The 16,125-nt window shown below is 36.0% G+C and overlaps 1 protein-coding gene, 1 non-coding gene and 1 pseudogene across 4 annotated transcripts in view; 2 read left to right on the top strand and 1 right to left on the bottom strand.

Moving 5' to 3' along the window:
- Window positions 1-16,125, bottom strand: part of Nt5c3a (5'-nucleotidase, cytosolic IIIA) — a 48,865-nt gene that overhangs the window by 1,151 nt on the left and 31,589 nt on the right. For all 3 annotated transcript variants that reach the window (XM_005319181.5, XM_005319182.3, XM_005319183.5), the window contains 7 exons: window positions 11,208-11,306; window positions 10,069-10,138; window positions 6,705-6,751; window positions 5,801-5,886; window positions 3,067-3,156; window positions 1,215-1,377; window positions 431-631 (listed from right to left, as the gene is read on the bottom strand). In XM_005319181.5, coding sequence (XP_005319238.2) covers window positions 431-631; window positions 1,215-1,377; window positions 3,067-3,156; window positions 5,801-5,886; window positions 6,705-6,751; window positions 10,069-10,138; window positions 11,208-11,306 — 756 coding nt within the window. The remainder of the gene's footprint in view (window positions 1-430; window positions 632-1,214; window positions 1,378-3,066; window positions 3,157-5,800; window positions 5,887-6,704; window positions 6,752-10,068; window positions 10,139-11,207; window positions 11,307-16,125) is intronic.
- LOC120892067 (U6 spliceosomal RNA) lies at window positions 2,209-2,315 on the top strand. The gene has a single exon (XR_005736738.2). It is a non-coding gene; the product is annotated as a U6 spliceosomal RNA (small nuclear RNA).
- On the top strand, window positions 3,151-11,509 carry LOC144375356 (small nuclear ribonucleoprotein F pseudogene; annotated as a pseudogene).

The raw sequence follows: 16,125 nt of genomic DNA, 5'->3' as shown, positions 1-16,125 counted from the left end.
GTTCAATTCCCAGTACCCACCCCCCAAAAGAAAACGGACTGAAATGTTTTAAGAAAGGAGCTTTTCCATATGGTAGTTCTCCCCCCAAAAAAGTTATCTCCAGAATAGTCATTCTCAACTGGGGTGATTCTGTTCAAAGAATTTCTGGCAATGTTTGGAGACATTTTTGATTTTCATGACCAGGCAGTGCCACCCAGCATCTAATACCATTTTTGGAACATATAGCTTCCATGGCTGAGGGTAGAGCCCTTCATAGAATGTATGGCCTCTAATTCCCCACCTTACATACTGCATGTTTCTGTGCTTATCAACTTCTTTAATCATTCCCAAAGAAAAAGGCATAAAATCTCAAGAGCCTTTGGCAACAAATAGCTATAAAGTTTCATCCCAACTTTTTCTTGAAAGAAAAGTAAAAGACCTGAATACTTACTTTATCATTTAGATAACCAATCTTAAGAATGTGTTCAACATTGGCTACCCCATCTGCCATTTTTAAATCTCCTTCGGAGTCTCCCAGCAGAATTATGTTGCTGTTGTCTTTGAGTTGACTGAAATAGTCTGTATTCTTCAAGGCACCATCATGTTTGTTAAATACATGAATTAGTTCTCCTTTAAATCCTTTGAGGATACCCTATTAAACACAGAAATGTTTTGGAAAAAAATTGGTTTTACGAATTCTATTTGTTAGGTTTTCACATTTTGTAGTTTTTAATAGATGTCACATTATTTCATCATATTTTAAAGTTTATCTCTGACACTAGAAGACTCACAGCACTTGAGTACATGCCAATCATGACAGGTTGGAAGGGCCTAAGAAGTATCTTCTAGTGACCATTTTAAATGAGTTGAAAATTCAACTTCTTTTCATTTTTAAGTATTTTACAACATACTGTCTTGCTTGGGAAAATTCATTCAATCTTAAATTCCCTTCTTATTTTCCACCCGTGAATGCTAAAGAGTCTTCAGAGTTGCTGTATTCAAATAAGAGAAGTTTTGCAAATTTTAATATTAGTTTAAAACTTGTGAGCAAAAATTTACGAAGGGTATATTATTTCTAAAATATGACACTGGAAAAGATCATGAGTCCTATACCGGGCCTATTAACTTGGGTCTAATTTAATATATATTAAATTATATCAAATTATAATAAATTTTCATGATTAAAATATTTTCAGATTTTTAAAGTAAATCTGAGAATGATTTACTGTTCTTACATTTTCATCAAAATCCATGAAGTTGGACACTACTTTGATATTTGGATGATAAACCCCAGCTTGACGGAGAACTTCCTCTAGTACATCACCAATACCAGCCGAAAATATGAACACAGGTATGTTGTATTGTTGGAGCTTATCAAAGAAATCCTCATATCCTTCCCTGCAAGATGGAGGTACAAAATGATTAATAAAGAACAAAATACATCTCCTTTTCATTTAGAAGCTTAAAAACAAAATACTTCATCTAAATTCTATGACTCATGTATATTCTCATTTCAAAATACTGCCCAAGAGGACAGTTGGTAATATCTATTCCACTACGAGTACTTTTTCAAGCAACTACTTTCCTTTAAATCTATTCTTTTTTTTTTTTTTTGGAGAGGCACTTTACCAATGGGCCACATCCCCAGCTCTTTTTAAAAAAATTTTTTTGAGACAGGATCTCACTAAATTCCTCAAGTCCTCACCAAGTTGCTGAAGCTGGCCTTATAATTCTCCTGCCTCAGCCTCTCAAATTGCTGGTTTTACCAGCTTGTGCTGCCAAGCCCGGCTCTTTTAATCAATTCTACTAGTTCAAAACAGGCAGAGACATGCAGTGTGTACAGTGAGGGACTGGGGGACATACATTCTACAAAGGGCTCTACCACTGAGCTACACCCTCAGCCATAGAAGCTGTATGTTCTAAAAATGGCACTAGATGCTGGGTGGCACTGCCTGGTCAGCGATAATAGCAGTTGTCTAGTATGCGAAAGGTGCTGGGTTCAATTCCCAGCACCACAAAGAATAAAAAGGAGCAGCATTGTATTTGTCTCACTAATTGAAAATTGTAAAAGGTGGTAAAAGATATGGAAAATCAGCTTAAAGCTAGACATAGTGGTATGTGTTTTTAATCCCTGGGATTCAGGAGGTGGGGGCAGGAGGATTGCAAGTTCAGTGTCAGCATGGGCAAGGCAGTGAGAACCTATCTCAGAATATAACAAATTTTAAAAGGGTGCTCACTATGGCAGCACATATACTAAAAGTGGAGCAATACAAAGAAGATTAGCATAACCCTTGTGCAAAGATGACATGCAAATTCATGACGCATTCCATACCTTTTTTATCAAAAGGGAAAGAAGAGGGATGAGAAAGGGGAGGAAATGTAGAATAAATTTTAACAAAATCACATTATGTGTATATATAAATATTCCATGGGGAATTTCACCTTTATGTTTAAGTAGAAAGAACCAATCAAGGGGCTGGGGTTGTGACTCATTGGTAGAGCGCTTGCCTAGCATGTATGAGGCACTGGGTTCAGTTCTCAGCACCACATATAAAGAGCCAACCAAAAATAAATAAATGAAATAAAAGAAAAATCAACTGAGTAGAGGAAGGAGAATGACTGTTCTAATAGTTCAAATAGACTCATATTGAATATAGATATAAGCCTACCATTCACAATTTATACCATTAAAAAGCACTGGGTTCAATCCTCAGTACCACATTAAAAAAATAAATAAAAATAAAATAAAGGTATTGTGTTCATCTACAACCAAAAAAAGTTTAAAAGGAAAAAGAATACATGGTATGATTTCATTTAGGAGAAATAGAATAAGCAAATCTTTTGAAACACAACAAATATTAGGGGTTTAATCTGGACAAAAATATTAGTATTTAAATGTGATTTATTACCCACACCAAATCTAACTTGTCATTCTAGATTTCTTATCATACACTATCCATTTTGGACAAGTAGTATATTTAGGGTATTTTTCCATGGAGTAGTGTCATATCTTATTTTAATAAAAATAAGCAATTAAAAATAAAAAAATTCAATTCTGCAGACAATAACAAACATTCAGAAACTTACTTGAGCATAACGTCAGATTCTTCCACAATCTCTTTAATTTTAGCTTTTGGTATACCTTGTTCAACAATCAAACTATGAGACTTACTATACCTGGAATTGTGACAAAAGAAACAAAAGTATACATTAAAACAATTATTTTTATTACAAAACATGCTTCAGTATAAGAAAAGTTCTTTTGGCCACATATTTGGATTTCAATCTGAGATATAAAAATTCACCATTAATGAATTATAACCTAGTGTGCCTCAAAATGTGATGTGTATATTTGTTGCACATTTTCCAGATCTCTAGAACTCAGAACTTAAATATGTTAATAAGATAATGAAAGAAAAGGGCTGTGAGTCTTTCCTCAGTCTACAGATAAGATCTCAGTCCAGATTTCTCTATTTTTAATCGTAGATGGACCTTTATTTATTTATTTTTATGTGATGCTGAGGTTGAACCCAGTGTCTCACACATGCTAGGCAAATGCTCTACCACTGAGCTACAGCCCCAACCCCAAACCAGATTTCTCTTGATCCTCAGTGGTTTGAGCCCTGATGCTCCAGTCCCAAGGGAAAGGCAATAGCTGGGTCACCCACCAGTGAGCCTGCAGCACTCACGGGTACTCACGATGAGTTTATCTGTCAACCCCAAACCTTTTCTCAATAGATTAATGGAAAGCCAATGATAGTGAATATAAGTAGGGAATGGATAAGGGCTACCTGGTATCTGTAGATGACTACATGAATGTGCAAATACAGAACAATACATAGATGGAGCATTGTCTTGACATCTGGATGAAGTGTTCATAAGGTTTAATATGTCCTTCATATCTAGGGAAATAACTGCACCTTTCACAGGAGATTTTTAAAATATATATTTCTAGACAATAAAGATTCATTTTTGCTTTTTGTTTTGCAGAACTGGAGATTGATCCGGGGGTGCTCTACCACTGAGCTATATCCCAACCTCTGCCTGCTCGCTTTGTTCTTAATTTGAGACAGGGTTTCACTAAGTTATCCAGACTGTCCTCAAACTTATGATCTTCCTGCCTCAGCCTCTCAAGTAGCTGGGACTGTAGGCAAGTCATTGCTCCCTACTTGTTTTTGTTAACAAACAAACAAAAAACACCTCATCCAAACCTAGGATGACAGAGTCATTTATGTGACTGTATGATCGGTAAAAGCAAAGTCACTTTTCTCATCTCTTGTAGTTTAAATTTTCAAGAAATGTCAAAAAGTATTGAAGAAGCTACCTAGTGAGCAAGAAAAAAAAAACTATGGAAAGTTTATACAACCTCACTTATTTTTTATATGAATGTAATAACACCTAAACACAGCATCTCAGTGTAACCAGGCTTTAGAATCTAACTCTCACCTTTACAACTGTCCAAACAGCCCACTCACTAACAAAAAACCTAACTTTTCACTGGAGATCTAAATAATTGCCTACATTATTCCTAAATGACACTCCTCTCTGCCAGTATCAGCTTCCATTAGACAGTGTACTCATTCTCTAAGGGAACCTTATTCCATTGCCACTGCCAAATAATTCTACTTGCTAGATGTCCTTTCTTTTTATTTTTGATACTGGGGATTTAGCTCAGGGAGCTTCAGCACTGGGCTACAACCTCAGCCCTTTTTATTTTGAGCCAGGTTACAGGTTGTTTTAGGGTCTTGCTAAGTTGCTGGGGCTGGCCTTGAAATTGTGATCCTGATGTCTCAGTCTCCTGAGTTGCTGGGATTACAGACAGGCATATACCACTGTGCCCAGAAGGATGGTCCTTTCTTCTATCATGCAGAAATCTAATTCTAACTCTGCTTCTACATGCAGGTAAAGTCTATTTTCAAGGTTCAATACCATCGGGTGTGGTGGCACACTCCTGTAATCCCAGTGGCTTGGGAGGCTGAGATAGGAAGATCATGAGTTCAAAGCCAGCCTCAGCAAAAGCGAGGCACTAAGCAACTCAGTGAGACCAGACTCTAAATAAAATAAAAATAGGGCTGGGGATGTGGCTCAGTTCAATCCCTGGTAAAAAAAAAAAAAAAAAAAAGATTCAGTACCACAAATACAGGTATACAGGTGATGTGTGCAAGGCACCCTGTTAGGTAATGGAATAATGAAGATGAATATTCCTGATCTCAGGATTTTAAGAAGTAGAAAGTGCTTTGATTTGAGAAAGAACTTTCTTTTTTGTGCATCAGGGATTGAACCCAGGGGGATCTTAACCACTGAGCCACATCCCTAGCACTTTTAATATTTTTATTTAGAGACAGGGTCTCACTAAGTTGCTGAGGCTTGCTTTGAACTGGCGATCTTCCTGCCTCAGCCTTCCAGCCACTGAGATTACAGGTGTGCCCAACTGTGCTTGGTGAGAAGGAACTTTCTTAAAGGTTCTGGTCTTGCTAACATGCCCAGGTTGGCCTCAAACCTGTAACCCTATTGCCTAAGCCTCCTGAGTCCCTTATTACAGTTGTATACCACTGCACTTGGCGTGTCCATATACTGTAAGGAAAAAAAAATTCTTGGTTTTGAGTGCAGAATTTAAAATTTAGTTCTACTGAACTTAAAAAGCAAACCCTAGAGTGATTAGAAAATAAAAATGTATTTTATGTTTAATTCAATTCACTGCTTTAACATGACTGAAGAATGTACTTGTACACAGTATAGACAGGGCAGAAAAAACCATCAGTTTTAACTGTAACACTGCTTTGTTAGGCTTTCAGGTTCCCACCATTCCATACACACTTACCATTCTACCATATGAGGGTACTTTTCTTCCATGGTAAGACCAGGATTAACTTCTATAGCATAATACTGTTCCTTTAGTTGCAATAACTAAAAAATAAAATAATTTAATCATCATAACCACAGTGTTTTGTCACTAATCCATTTTGTTTTACTGAAAGCAAGACAACATGAACAAGTGTCTGTAAACTGCTTTACAATAAAAGATGAAACTGGGCTGACACTTAATAGAAGCTAATTTTGTAGATATAATTAAACACATCTGCAAAAAGGTACCTCTTTTATGCCAGCAATTCGGCAAACCAACTACTAACTAATCAGAGTAACATTACAAAACAAGTTCTCATATTCACAAATTTAAGTCATCTTATTTTATTAAGATATACAGAGGTAGATACTCAACGTACTGAAGAAATTTCTTTACTACTTTAAGGGAGGAAAAACTATGAACAAATAGAAGTATTTTTAATTTTCCAGTTAATAGAGGAATAGTAGAATATTTTAGTAATCATTTAGAAGTTTTAAATCTAAGTTTTAAATCTTTGCTTTTTTCTGATACAGGGGCTCTACCACTGAGCTACATCCCAACCCTTTTTACTCTGTCACAGGTCTTGCTAAATTGTAGAGGCTGGCTCAAAACTGTCATCCTCCTACATTTTAGCCTCTCAAATTGCTAGGATTAGAGGTATATGCCACCATTACATCTAAGTTTTGTTGTTTAAAAGTTAATATTAGTTTTTCCTTTAAAATATGTTGACAATATTCATACAATAAAAAAGCATGTACTGAATAATTATTATGAGCCAGGTATGATCATAAGAACTTTGCATCCATTCTTATTTGTGTGAATGAACCTAATGAAATTCTCATCCGGAGTGTATTTATGGTGGATTACTAGTAGAGTTTACCTTTTTTCGACATTCATCTGTAACCAGCTTACAGTTGTCAATGATATCTGAAGACAGAAAACAAAACAGGCATTAAAAGAAAATATTCAGATGTTACCAGTACTGTGAATAATGTCTTTTAAAGCACAAGTCAACCAGGATGGTTATTACAAATTTTGGTCTCAGTGCTATAATTCACATTAGTTAAAGAAAAGAAGTGAATTTCTATCAAGAAGTGGAAATGGCCTGGCATCAAATTAAAAAGCTTCTGCCCAACATGGGTATGGTGGTACACAGCTATAATCCCAGTGGCTTGGAAATCTAAGGCAGGAGGATCGAGAATTCAAAGACAGCTTCAGCAAAAGCAAGGCATTAAGCAATTCATTGAGACTCTGTCTCTAAATAAAATTCAAAATAGGGCTGGGGATGTGGCTCAGTGGTCGAATGTCCCTGAGCTCAATCCCCAGTGGCCCCCCTAAAAAAGAAGAAATATAAATAGCAAATATAATATAAAAAAGTCCAACATCTTTAGCAATTAGAGAAATCAAAAACCTATACTGATATTTCATCTTACTCCAGTCAGAACTGCAGTCATCAAGAATATAAACAGTAACTGGTTGTGGTGGCATATATCTTTAATCCCAACTGTAACTTGTTATTAACAAGTTAACAAAATAAAAAGGACTGAGGATATGGCTCAGTGGCAAAATATCCCTGGGTTCAATCCCTGGTACAAACAAAAGAACAAAAACAAAATAAACATTAATAATAAATGCTACAGGGCTGGGGATGTGGCTCAAGCGGTAGCACGCTCGCCTGCCACGTGTGCGGCCCGGGTTCGATCCTCAGCACCACAAACAAAAACGTTGTGTCCACCGAGAGCTAAAAAAAATAAATATTAAAATTCTCTCTCTCTCTCTCAAAAAAAAAAAAAAAAAAAAAAAAATTAAAAAAAAATAAATGCTACAGAGGATGTGGGGGAAAAGGAACACTCTTAACACTGTCAGTGGGATTGTAGATTAGTATAACCACTCTGAAAATCAGTATGGAGGTTTCTCAAAGATTAGGAATAGAACTACCATAGGATCCAGATATACCACTCCTTGGAATTTATCCAAAGGATAAATATCAGCATACTATATTGAAACATGCATGCCCAGGTTATAGCAGCACAATTTATAATAGCTAAACTATAGAACCAAGCCTAAATGTCCATCAATTGATGAACGAATCAAGAAAACGTGGTATATATATATATACAGTAGTGTTTTATTTAGCCACAAAGAGAAATGAAATTGTGTCATTTGCAGAAAAATGGATGGAATCTAAATATATTTTGGGGCTGGGGATGTGGCTTAAGCGGTAGCATGCTTGCCTGGCATGCGTGCGGCCGGGGTTCGATCCTCAGCACCACATACAAACAAAGATGTTGTGTCCGCTGAGAATTAAAAAATAAATAAATAAATAAAAATAAAAATAAAAATATTTTGTTAAACAAAATAGGACAAACTCAGAAAGCCAACGGTCATGTTTTCTCTCATATGTGGAGGCTACAGAGGAAAAATGGTGTGTGTGGTGTTCTCATGAAAACTGAAGGGAAACCAATAGAGGAAAGGACAGGAAGAGGTGACATATCAGGGAATGATATTGGTTTAATTCAGTTTTATATTGTGTGCATGTACCAATGTGTAACCAAAAAATCATTACATATAATCTTTTTCTAAAAATATTTTTTAGTTGTTGATGTATCTTTATTATTATTTATTTATACGTGGTACTGAGGATTGAACCCAGTGCCTCACATATGTGAAGCAAGTGCTCTGCCACTGAGCCACAACCCCAGCCCACATATAATCTTTTTAAAATAGAGACACAACACCTGTATTTATTTATTTATTTATTTTTATGTGGTGCTGAAGATTGAACCCAGTGCCTCACATGTGCTAGGCAAGTGCTCTACCACTGAGCCACAACCCCAGCCCCCATTATGTATAATTATAATGTGCCAATAAAAAATATGGAAAAAATGCAAAGCAAAGGATGGAGAGAGACAGGAAGAAAGAAAAAAAGGAAAGAAACAGAAGCAAGTTAAGAGTTAGGGATATAGCTCAGTAGCAGAGTGCTCGCCTTGCATGCATGCCCAAGGCCCTAGGTTCAATCCCTAGAACTACTCTGCAAAACAAAACCAAAACTAAAACAGTTTCAAAATCTGAGACTTAGTGGTTCCTCACATAACCCCTGAGCCAAACAATTCAAGCTCTTCAAACACTGAATTGTGTAGTGACTGTTCCCATTTTCATCTTCCATTTTAACTAAAGAGAAGAAACAAGCCGGGTGCAGTGTCACTTGCCTTTAATCCCAGCAATTTGGGAGACTGAGGCAGGAAAACGGCAACTTCGAGGCCAGCCTCAGCAATTTAGCAAGACTCTCAGCAACTTAGTGAGGCCCTGTCTCAAAATGAAAAATAAAAGAAGTGGGGGATGTAGCTCAGTGGTAAAGTTCCCCTGGGCTTAATCTCCAGTACCACAAAAATAAATAAATAAATTAAATAAATAAAAATAAAGACAAAACAAAACAAAAATTTCTCCAAAGAGGAATTACTGACAAAAAAAAAAAAAAAAAAATCCTATTAACAGCCTTCCTTCAACCACTTTTTTTGGGGGGAGGGGTAGTGTTGTCTCAAGGAAGGTATTACAAGATCTACCATTAAGCTCCATCCCCAAGCCACAGTATGTGTTAAACACTATTTCTTTAGGTTGAGTCAGAGTTTAAAATCCATTTAAAAATTTTTTGAATAATTAATAGACTACAGATGGTGAGATATATTAAGTTTCTATATCCTCTGCTATCAAAACCACACATAAAAAGAACTATTTATATAATAAGGGGGGAAAACCCAAATCCTCAAAATACAGTTAAAAGGGCTGGGATTGTGGCTCAGCAGTAGAACACTTGCCTAGCCCGTGCGAGGCCCTGGGTTAGATCCTCAGCACCACATAAAAATAAAATAAAGATACTGTGTCCAATTACAACTAAAAAATAAATATTAAAAAAAAATACAGTTAAGGAAAAGCAGGTTCCCCTGATTTCCATATCCAAAAGGAACTTCCAGTCATCTCACAAGTAATATAGATAAAAAGGATATCTGTGATTAGTTTTATAAATTTGTTTAAGAGTATCACACTTGCCGGTTGCAGTGGTGCATTCCTGTAATCCCAGTGACTTGGGAGGTTGATTCAGGAGGATTGGGAATTCAAAGCCAGCCTCACCAAAGGCGAGGCGCTAAACAACTCAGTGAGACCCTGTCTCTAAATAAAATACAAAACAGGGCTGGAGTGTGGCTCAGTGGTCCCCAGTACCATAAAAAAAAGAGCACCATACTTACTATGAGAAGTTGGGCATCTTTTCCCTTTGTAGGAAAATCTACTTAGTGTCATATCAAAGTCTGTTATTATCTGTAAGAAATAGGAGAAAGGCATTATGTAAGCACAGTCACCATGACCAGGATTTCTTTATTGCTATCCAAATACATACCTTCTTAGAGGCACGGGACCATGCTTAGGTTACTATTTTGACATTAAGTTTTCTAATGCTTTTCACATACAACATCCTGAAAATGACTTTAAATACAAGGTGATATCTTAAGTGCCCTATTTTATCACCAAATAAAATCTGATTAATCAGCCAGGCATGGTGTTACTTCAAGGATTTGGGAGGTTAAAGCACAAGGACTGCAAATTCAAGGCCAGCCTGGATTAATTTAGTAAGACCCTGTCTCAAAATAAAAGCTAAAAAGGGCTCGTGATGTGGCTTAGTGGTAGAGTGCCCCTGGGTTCAATCCCTTGTACCAAACAACAACCAACCAAACAAAAACAATTAGTATAGAAAGTTATAAATTGTATGTGATATGGTTACTTGACTCTCTGATATAGGAGTTAAAACAATACATAATTTCTTTTTTTGCTACTGGGGACTGAAACCAGGGGTGCTCAATCATTGAGCTACATCCCCATTCCTTTTGAGAGAGGGCCTCACTAAATTAAAAAAAAAAAAAAAAAGTTGCTGAGGCTGGCCTCAAACTTGCCAATTTTCCTGCTTCACTCTCCCTCAGTCTCTCAAGTAACTGGGATTATAGGTGTGCACTACTGCAACCAGCCGTTAACTTGCTTAATACTTAATACTGAAAAAATCCTAAAGTTTGGGGGCAGTGGGTGTAGGGACAGTGGTAGAAGGCACTATTAGCATGCACAATGCCTAGAGTTCAATGTTCAGCACAAATAAACAAATGAAAAATAATAAAAGAAAATGTTTATATTAAGGCTATTAATTTGTGTTTCCATTTGAGTATTCTGTTTTAGACAATTCTAGATGTCTTAGATTTCACATTCCAAGAAACAGGCCAAAAATGTCCACTTAAACTTGTTTTACTCAGATGTTACCAAAATAGGAAGAAGATGAATGACACTGTTTGAATATTAATAATAAAATATTTAAACAATAAAGACATCTGCATAATTAGTCTACCTGAAGTTTGGCAGCTCCTCCTTTGATAAGACCACAGAGAGTTTCTTCTACTCTTGTAGGGTTCTTGATACGAACTGAACTTTTCTGGAATTCTGGCATCTAAAAGGCAAAAAGAAATGAACTATTTTACTTCCTCTTTTACCAGGTTCCTATGATACCAACCATATGATATGGTTACTCGACTCTCTAGAGAGAAAACATTACAAGCAGAAGCTTGTATTACTTGAACATATAACAATGTTGAGACATTATTTTAAATATGTAAGCTATCATATTAAGTTACCATTTAAACACACACAAAATTTAACTCAAATCAATAGTTTTCAAAATTTAACTCAAATCAATAGTTTTCATCTAGAAGATTAAGGTGATAAAGTACCCAGGGTTCAATCCCCAGCACCAGAAAATAAAACAAAAAATCAACACTTGGTGCTAGGTATGGTGGCACAATTCTATAATCCCAGAAGGTTGAGCCAGAAGATTGCAAGTTTGAAAATAGCCTCAGCAACTTAGTGAGGTCCTAAGCAAGTTAACAAGACCCTGTTTCAAAATAAAAAATAAAAAGGGCTGGATATACCTCAGTGGTTAAGGCCTCCTCCTGGGTTCAACCCCCAGTTCAAAAAAAAAAAAGCACTTAGTTTATATTCATGTTCATTTAAGATAACACCAAACCCTCCCCACCCCTACTGCCGCCCAGTACTGGGTATTAAACTCAGGGGTTCTGGGTGGTTTAAACACTGAGCTTTAAACCCCAGTCCTTTTTTTAAAATTTTATTTTATTTTTGGAACCAGGAATTGAACTCGGGGGCACTTGACCACTGAGCCACATCCCCAGCCCTATTTTGTATTTTATTTAGAGACAGGATCTCACTGTGTTGCTTAGTACCTTGCTTTTGCTAAGGCTGGCTTGAATTCAAGATCCTCCTGCCTCAACCTCCTGAGCCACTGGGATTACAGGCATGTGTCAATGCCCCCAGACTTTTTCTATTTTTTTTGTGACAGGGTCTCAAAAAGTGGCTGAGGCTCTAGCCTGGAACTTGAGATCCTCTAGCCCCAGCCTCTCGAGTTGCTAGGATTATAGGTGTGTACCACCATACCTGGCTATATTTTCAAATATTTCTCAACAGAAAGGAAATATTACACAATTTTTCCACACAAGTTTTTGTAAAGATAATTACAATACTTTAAATATTTTTAAATTTGAAAAGTTGCTTTAAGATCTTTCTTTTTTGGTAGTATATCCTAAATAATTCATTAATTTTTCATTGTATAATTTTTACAACAGATTATTTCAAGTTAAGATAACTATAAAAAGTATCAGACCACCTAAACTTAAGCCACTACCAGGCTGGTTTATGAAGACTTTAGGGTTATTTTGCAACCTGTACACTCAGAAAAATGAGAAATCATAACCCATCTGATTCAAATGTATGATATGTCAAGGTCATTGTACTGTCATGTGTAACTGATTAAAACAAATTAAAAAAATAATACAAAAAAAAAGGAAACAACAACAAAAAGGCTTTAGGGTTGCTCAACAATTTAAAGTGTTCTTGATTGTTTCTATCCTATTACAAGAAATGAAAAAGAACATAGTGCTCTTACATTATGTATGTAGGACCCGGAGAAGGATATTATGGATCATTTTAAAAGTCAGATATAAATCACAGACAACAATAGTAGCTCAAAACAAAACTCTATACTAGTTATACTCTGTAATCTTTATTTATGTGCCTTTATTCTGGATTAGTTACTGCCAATATTAACATATTTATTTCATAAACATATTATTTCATAACATATTTATTTCATTTAAGTACATATTTATGTACTTAAAATTCCCCAAGGGCTGGGGTGTGGATCAGTGGAAGAGCACTTGCCTAGCATGTGTGAGGCACTGGGTTCAATTCTCAGCACGACATAGAAATAAAAAAATAAAAATAAGCCAGGTGTGGTGGCACACTCCTGTAATCCCAGCAGCTTGGAAGGCTGAGGCAGGAGGATCTCGAGTTCAAAGCCAGCCTCAGCAATGGTGAGGTGCTAAGTAACTCTGTGAGATCCTGTCTCTAAACAATTTAAAGTACAAAATAAGGCCAGGGATGTGGCTCAGTGGTTGAGTGCCCCTGAGTTCAACCCCCAGTACCTAAAAAAATATATAAATAAATAAATATCTCAACTAAAAGATATATTAAAAAAAAATACCCTGGACTACTGTTCGATACTGTAAGATAATCTGTCTAGGTACATCTATCAGATTTTGTTTTTCCTACATATGGTCAAGAGTAGAAAAAAAATCAGAAAAGCAGTAGACTGTTTAACAAAGACTAAAAGATGACATAGGTGTACAGAAAAGCAAGGTACTATCATTAAAAATTTCCTCATGAATGAAAGACTTAGACCTACCAAACACTAAATTTTGGGGTGGGGTGTGCTGGGGATCAAACCTAGAGCCTCAGTAATGCATGGAATCTATCACTGAGCTACACACCCAGTCTCTACATACTTAATTGTTAAAAGCCATGTTTAAATAGGATGATAGGCTCTCCTGCCATACAAGCAACCTTGATGCAGAGATCCTTTTAACTTTGTAAGGCTTTAAAGAATTTCAATGGATTAAAGGTTATATAAACATTTATTTTACAGTGATTTTTTTTCAAGAGATGAGACAGGAAAACAGGTACTTGCTCCTACACTCCTTTTTTTATTCATTAACCTGTTCATTCCCTTAACAAGGTGTGTCTCCTTTGGGCCAAATACTCTTCCCAGATGCTAGGGACATGATGCTGAACATTATTTAGACTTGTTTTCTTATTGAGTTTAAAGAAACATTACTGTTTTGGAAAACCCTTCTGTAGCTCCTTTACAGATACCTGACAACCAAATTCTGTTCTTACCTCAGCCACAACTGGCAAGTACATAATAATGAGCACATGTTTGATTCAATAAGTAACTTACGGCACAATTTATGAGTAGCAAAAGATCTTTGTCACCAATGCTATTTTCACTGAGAAAACTGAATGCTTTATTTTGGTGTGTCCACAACTCAGTAAGATGTCTTTCTTGTCTCAAGCAAATCACTCTCTCAAAGGTTTAGATAGCAGAAGGAGTTTATCCCCAAGACCACTTGGTGGCTCCAGTCAACCAACATACCCTGAATTCTTGTCAGGCAGGCTTTGCTCCTTCTTCAACAGTTTACATTATGGCTTATTACAGAACAGTTGTCTTCTGATCACAAATGATAAAAGGTTTTAGACACATACTAATTTTCTTTAACACTTTATCATAATTAAATTATGATTTCAGGCAACTCAAAATAACTTGCTCTCCAAAAAATCTTTTAGGCTGGCTTCAGCTACACTGTAAGCTTGGTTAATTCTAAATCACAAGTGATGAAAGAGAACCAGTGGCTACAGACATTTACACAGCTATGCCTCTGGGCAAAACACAAACATTTGTTTCAGAAAAATAAAATAAGCAGAATACTCAAATAGGTCTGAAGTGAACTAAGATAATAGTAGAAAAGAACACCTCTTTACTCCAGAGAACAATAGGATGAAATACATATAATACACTCTGCTAACACACACACACACACACACACACACACACACACACACACACACACACAGAGAAATATTCCTCAGGAACTCAAACATTCTAGAATGCAGTCCAAGAAACAGAATCAAAGACCACAGAGGATCAGAACATTAAGAAGTTGAATGCAGGAGAAGGATGAAATGTATCACATACTTTTACCTCCTAAGTCCCTTCCTTCCATATCTCTCTTGGACAAAAACAGACCTGGTTTGGTGGCACATAAAACAACAATACTTCAAATATGAAGGGCAAGTTATTTTCAATTGTCCAAAAGCTTTTCAATTTGATTATAATAAAATGGTATGAAAAATAAATATAGGGCTAAAAATTTCCCCTGTGATTAAAGAAAAATAATTATCATCTGCTAAAGCTGCTGTAATGTAAAATGCTGGGGAAGGAAGGAACAAAGCCTTTCTGACAAGAATCTAAGTATATATGTTGATAGAAGCCCACCTAGAATCAATACAAGATCATTAACACCTAAAATACATTTACTGTATCTGGTCTTTAATATACTGTATTTGTACAAATAAAATAAATGCCTAATGATTAGTCTACTTCCATATCCAAAAAGGATTTCTAAATAAGCTGTTTTCAAAGTTAACTATTTTACTCACAATTCAATAGCAGTATTAAATAATTTTATATCATCTTGTAGATACTTTAGGACAAGCTAAATATGAATATCTCTATTGTATAGTCATCAAATTTCTGGGCTCTTCTTGGTATTAATCCAATAATAATGTACCAGACTAATGATCATCCTAATTTCAAGAATGAAATTATAACATCATCAAAGTTTAATAATACACAAATGCATTCCATTTATAATAATGTATTGTTATTTACCCCCCTCTCCCCCCACACACATTGGGGATTGAATCCAGGGGCATTTTTAACACTGAACTCCATCCCTTACGGTTTTTATTTTTACTTTTGAGAGGTCTTGCTGTTGATCCTCCTGCCTAAGCCTCCCATGTAGCTGGGATTACAGGCATGAACCACCAAACCAGCAGTTATTCTTACACCTAAACTCAAACTAAGGGTTAGTATAATTCAGTACATACAAATAATACAATTCATATTTTAACCAATGATAAAATTACTGACAGGTGTAGTGGTGCCTGCCTGTAATCCCAGAGACTCCAGAAACTGAGGTTGGAGGATAGCAAGTTTGAGGCCAGTCTCAGCAACTTACCAAGGAACTAAGCAATTCAGCCAAGACCCTGTCTCAAAATAAAACATAAAAAGGGTTGGGGATATGGCTCAGTGGTCAATCCCCAGTACAAAAAAAAAAAAAAAAGAAAAGAAAAAGAAAAAA

Source organism: Ictidomys tridecemlineatus, chromosome 2 (assembly GCF_052094955.1).
Source record: "Ictidomys tridecemlineatus isolate mIctTri1 chromosome 2, mIctTri1.hap1, whole genome shotgun sequence".
NCBI lineage: Eukaryota > Metazoa > Chordata > Mammalia > Rodentia > Sciuridae > Ictidomys > Ictidomys tridecemlineatus.
The sequence above is the reverse complement of the archived record's forward strand: the minus strand, read 5'-3'. Positions and strand labels throughout refer to the sequence as shown.